General features: G+C 49.6%; 1 protein-coding gene across 1 annotated transcript; it reads left to right on the forward strand.

The window, feature by feature from the left end:
* Positions 1-1,564: 1,564 nt before the first annotated feature.
* LOC127301059 (tetraspanin-7) lies at positions 1,565-4,419 on the forward strand. Its single transcript, XM_051331278.2, has 2 exons — positions 1,565-2,132; positions 3,956-4,419. Exons 1-2 carry the CDS (start codon positions 1,623-1,625, stop codon positions 4,259-4,261), a joined length of 816 nt encoding a protein of 271 aa, XP_051187238.1. The 5' UTR covers positions 1,565-1,622; the 3' UTR covers positions 4,262-4,419.
* The last annotated feature ends 1,581 nt before the right edge of the window (positions 4,420-6,000 follow it).

A 6,000-nucleotide genomic window follows, 5' to 3' on the forward strand; every position in this document is an offset into this window, starting at 1 on the left:
GCCGCTCGCTGGCTGGATGGACGCCGCTCCCTCGCCCGCTACATCGTCCCCTCTCCTCCATATGTGGCGCGAGCTCGAGCACCACCGTGACGAAGGGCACACAGGGGATCCGCGCCGGCAGGACAGGCATACTCGCCAGCAAGGACGGGCGTGCCGCCCACCGAAGCTCTCCTGGTGATGGCCTTTTTTTAATTTGACCCTTGTCAAAGTTTCAATTTAGCCTTTTTACCTTTAATTATTGCAAAACAGGCAATATTAACACCAGCTGGGCCTGGCATGTGGGGTTGACCAGTGCCACATCAACAAATACGAAGCTGTACAGGCTCGGGTGACCTCCGATGAATCACTGAACGTATTCAGTCACCGTAATTTGCGTATTCCATAGTATAGTGACCGTAGTGAATTAGGGACTCAAGTTCAGTGACCTCCTATGTATTTTACTCAATGATATTACACATAGGTAGCGCGACAACCTTCAATCAGCGGCACCCAACAACTTGCCCCTGCTACGTGAGTGGGCCAAGAAAGATCCATCCTCAATCTCTCCCCCTTCTCCATGATGATCCTCGCCCTTCTTCCTTTGAAAGGACCATCCTTATGCCCCATATTTGTTGATGTGGATATGTGATGAAGCTCTAGTCTGCCTCACTAAGCTTCGGGAGACACCAAGACTGCGAAGAATTGGTATAGGGCAGCTGAATCCAACTTTGACGAGACTCCGTCAAGCAAGAGATTCATCGTCGGCGAGCCCAATCTGACAAAGATGGTGCTAAAAATATGAAGATCGATGATTTGTTGATTTTTGATGTTTCACATGTTATCCTTACACAGTTACAAACTCGTACTCACCCAAATCTGTAATAATTGTCAGGGTTTTAGTTTAAACTAACTCAGATTTGAACTAAACACCATGCACTTATTATGGTCGGAGGTAGTACATGTTTCGTTGAAAGCACAAGGAAAATATGTTGTGAGAACTTTAGGTGTCCACTGCAAATGTTGCATTCATTTTCGATTCCTTTTTGTTTATTGCAAACGCTTGTTTTTCTGCCACATTTGCACGATGATTTATCCCAACGATTTGCAAAGACCAATAGGTATTTATTGTGCACTACATGATAAAATTGTTGTATATGTTTGTTTTAAATGATACATCATTTTTGCATTTTCTAACATATAGCATAGGAAATATTGTGAACATGACAATGACATGTTGTGTCTATGGGAGGGCCATGCTGCAAAGACCAGACGACCAATATCGCAACTTAATATGCAAAGATCAGCTAGGGTGTCAAGTGAGATCCCATCTATATCTCACCTGTAGTGCATTTTTCCTTTTTATTATAAATTTTGATTACTAAAATTTGAACTAAAAAAACAAAATACACTATAAGTAAAATCCCGGTGGGATCCCACCTTGACACCTTAGTTTCAGCGTGGTAACACCTAGCACAGGCAATAAAAATGAGCAGTTGCCCAATAAAAAGAGGGAGTGGAAAAAAGGCTGTTGCCAATTCAACTCTTTCGCTCCATCTTCCCGCTATAAACTTACCTTTCCCCTGTCCCTCACAAAGCACAAACACATCTCTCCAACACGACCCTCCGCGCAACTTCCATCGCAAATGGCGCCGCGGTGCAGCAACACCGTCTTCGCGGTCTTTAACGTGGTGACCCTCCTCCTGGGCGCGGCCGTCCTCGCGGCGGGCATCTACGCGAGCGCGCCGCACCGGGGCGGCGCGACGGACTGCGACCGCTTCCTCCGCACGCCGGCGATCGTCCTCGGCGTCGCCATCATGGTGGCCTCGCTCGCGGGTCTCGTAGGCGCCTGCTGCCGCGCGTCGGCGCTCCTCTGGATCTACCTTTTCCTCACGGGGCTCCTCATCCTCGCCGCGCTCTGCTTCGCGGGCTTCGCGTTCGCCGTCACCAACGCGAGCGCCGGGCAGGCCGTGTCCGGGAGAGGGTTCAGGGAGTACCGGCTTGGGGACTACTCCAGCTGGCTGAGGCGCACGGTGGAGGACGGCCGCAACTGGGGAAGGATCAGGAGCTGCCTCATGGAGGCCAATGTGTGCCGGAGCCTGCAGAGCAACCGGACGCTCGACGAGTTCGTCAACGCCAATCTCTCGCCGGTGCAGGTTAGTTACTCATACTCCTCTGATGAACTTGTGAAATATCAGCTGCTGTGTTGGAACATATATTTTAGACTCGAGTGGAGAGTTATTATTCACGTCATAATTCGTTTCTGTATCTGCGCTGCATAGATTCAGCTGTACACTTGCTGTCGTAAGTCACAACACGCACTGACAACGCTGCCAATTCTTACCTAAATAGCAACGTAAGAAATGTTAAGTTCATGTATACATATGGCAACCTCACCGGTTTACTCAAGCTATATATGCAGAACTTTCCATTGCATGGCATACGTTGGATGATACCCTGTCCTCTTGAGCACAAGTTCACCAGTCACACAAGCTTAAGTAATGTTTTCTAATCAATGTACCCAAAGTCAATAGGAATACTTCACCCGAATTTGGCTCAAATATATATCGATCGATGATGTGCTTTGCTGACCTCTTCAAGCCATTTCTTGGATAAGCAAACGGTTCGAATTACTCTTTTGATATATCTACATGCCGTTTAATTACATCAGGTAGAAAGCTACCTTACCACGCCAAAGACTAAACAGGAGGTACAAAGATCTTTTTTGAAAAACGGAGTAGTATTTTCATGCCACTTGATTGTACTATTGTGCAAGTGCAACGTTCCAAACCGGTCACGATCATCTCACTTCTAGTTTAAACTACTTCCGACGTCACACTATGAAGTCTGAATTTTCTCAACCCTACGCTTATCCTAATATGCTAGCCTAGGACCAACCAGATCACGCCTGAACGTCACCTCCGGTGGTGAATTTTCATCACCCTCGCAAGAGTATCGGATTTGTGACGAACAATATTGTACAAAGCAGAATATTATTCACGAAGAGTGGTATTACCCAACCACTTATCTTCCCAGAACCTTATCTGAGATCCATCCTTGGTAGAGAAAGAAACATATGGGAAGAAAAATTTCTTTGTCGCCATAAGGCCAGCCTAGAAGTGCGAGTCGCCAGGTTTCCACAAAACCTGGGACAAAGCCTTCGAGCCAACGTACTTTCTCTTAAGAATGCTTTGCCATATTCCTTCTTCAGAAAGAATTTTGAATAGCCATTTACCAAGTAGGGCTCAGTTCTTGACCTCAAGATCATGGATACCAAGTCCTCCTTGATTTTTAGGGCGACAAACAACACTCCATTTAGCGATTCGATATTTCTTCTTACTATCTTCTTGCCAAAAGAATCTAGATCGAAAATAGTTCAATCTATGTAAGACGCCTTTGGGCAATTGGAAGAAGAAAATCATGCACATTATACTTGTCCTCATTTGATAAATCCTTTGTACTAATAAACTGGCCGAGCCTATGCCTTTATATTGCATCACTCAAAGTGACATTTAGCAACTCATGACTTGATCAAAGTCGTACGTATGTGCACAAGGGCTGAAATAGGGTAGAAAAGAGCCACCAAGCTATCGGCTTCAGTCGACGTCATAGCAGTTGATCGTCACAGGCAACTCCTACATACTAATTCAGCTCCGAGTAAGAGGAAAGTGATTGTAAAAAATGTATCAACGACTTCTGCACCCCATTGATTTGGTCTTACAAGCAATCACACTTCTCAGAGGTCAGAGCATGTGTTCATATGTGCTTTTCCAGAGTTCAGATAACCATACCATAGAGATGCAACTTGCAGTTGATTATGACTTCAGAAACTGCAATCTTTTGATTAAGTATACACCACGTGCATTCTCTGAAAGAATCATCTATCCTGAACTTGAAGGGATCTGGAATCTATAAGAAGATAAATTATGAACCCTGAAAAAGAATTTCATTGTAACCTCAACAAATTTTGTGTGTGCAGTCTGGATGCTGCAAGCCCCCAACCGCGTGCAACTTCACGTACCAGAACGAGACCTACTGGACCAAGCCCCCTGGCTATGTCAGCGGCGCCGACCCTGACTGCGACGCGTGGTCGAATGAGCAGTCGGAGCTCTGCTACGGCTGCCAGTCCTGCAAGGCCGGCGTCCTAGGGAACCTCAAGAACAGCTGGAAGAAGATCGCCTTCGTCAATGCCGCCTTCGTCGTGCTCCTCGTCGTCGTCTACGGGTTCGGCTGCTGCGCTCTTAGGAACAACCGTCGGCACAAGTACTCCCTCGTTGGGAAATGAGGATGACCAGCACCAGCCAGCGGAAGGTAGCAGCAGTGACGTCTCAGAAAATTGCGTACTTGGATGATGCTAGTCTTGCAGTCCCATGGAATGAACTGTAACAGTACATATGTGATGGTTGCCTTTTTGTTTGGATGATCTCTTCTCTCGACTCTTGAGGACGCCGTGTCTGCAAATCTGCAATGATTGCTGGTTAATTTTGAACAATGGAATTGTTGTTTGTTAGGATGTGAAGTAGGAACTAGAAAGTATTCACGGTTCCTAAGCAAAAAAAAAAAAAGGTTGACATGAAAGCCATTTTTCTATTAGTTTACAGTATAATAGAACCACCAAAACCTCTTCACAGAGTTCAGACATTTTTAACTATCGGATCGGACAATAAAAGGGTCTACAGATGTGGGAAGGCCCGTTCTTCTAAGAGCATGTCTAACAGGCCCGTATAACCCGCCCACTGAAAAATTCCGGCGGGATACGGGGCAGGCGCGATTTGGGGCGTCTAGCAGGCCCCGTATTCGGGCAGGCCCGTTTCGGCGGAATACGGGGCCCAGGAAATCGGCCCCGTCGCCCCGTACTTATACTGGGCGCAGGTGCGAGTGAGGGGTTAACCCCTCACTCGCAACCCTAGCTCCGCCGTGCGCCGCCGCCTCCGTACTTAGCTCCGGCGAGCAATTCCTCACTCCCCCGCGCCGCATTCCACCCCAGATCCGGCATGGACGCCCGCCGCCGCAGTACCGCCTCGCCGGCGAGCGGATCGAAGCGATCCCGCTCGCCGGACAACGTGGAGGATGCGTGGCGGCGCCAATGCAAGAGATCCGCCGTCGGGAGCCGGCGTGCGGCCTGCAGGTACGCCGGCGCCGCGTTCGTCCCGCCGAAGCTCGTTGACTTCGCGGCGGGCGGGCGCTGGTACAACGAGGATCCGCCGATGAAGCCGATGAGCGGGCCCAAGTTCGACGAGTGGCGCGCCGACTGGGAGCGCCGCCGCTGGGCCAAGGAGGCTTGGAGCAGCGGGAGCACCAGCGCTGGAGGAGCTCCGCTCGCCGGCGAGGAGGAGGAGGCCCCCGACTTGTTGAAGGAGCTACGACAGTTCCTCAAGGACGACGCCAAGAGGAAGAGGGTGGAGGAGGAAGAGGTGGCGGCGGCCATCGCCGCCGCGAAGGAGGCGGAGTTGCGGGAGGCGGAGGCGGACTCGTACCTAGTCGACCTCCCCGAGTAGGATCGCACATTCTGGATGTAGAATCGGTGATCCGTATGTATGATCCGTAGTATGATCAATGAAGATGAACTTCCCGGGGTTTTATTTTTGAAAATACGGGGCGAAATACGGGGTCTGCTAGACGGAATGGCTCTTCCGTTAGCAATTTTTTGATACGGGGCGAAAAAGCGGCGAGATACGGGGCAGAAATATAAGGGGCCTGCTAGACATGCTCTAAGATTGTTACTCCCAATATTGTTTTAGGCGAACTGCTATAAGCCGACCCAGGGCCGGCCCTAGGGGGGGGGCGGGAGGGGCGGCCGCCCTGGGCCCGCGAAATTTAGGAGCCCCTGCCTAGGTATGTGTGAGCAGCAAAGCAGTCGCCGGACGGCCGGAGGCGCCATTAGCGTACTGCCTCCTCACGAAGAAGAAAGGCGAAACGTTTTTAGAGACAAAGCTAGGGTCGTCCCTTCACGAACTGGGCCTAGGGCCTTTCTTCTATCAGGTTCCGATGGTTAAGTAGTGGTGGGCCATATCAGGCCTGAGA

This window comes from Lolium perenne, chromosome 7 (genome assembly GCF_019359855.2).
Source record: "Lolium perenne isolate Kyuss_39 chromosome 7, Kyuss_2.0, whole genome shotgun sequence".
In the NCBI taxonomy this organism is placed as follows: Eukaryota; Viridiplantae; Streptophyta; class Magnoliopsida; order Poales; family Poaceae; genus Lolium; species Lolium perenne.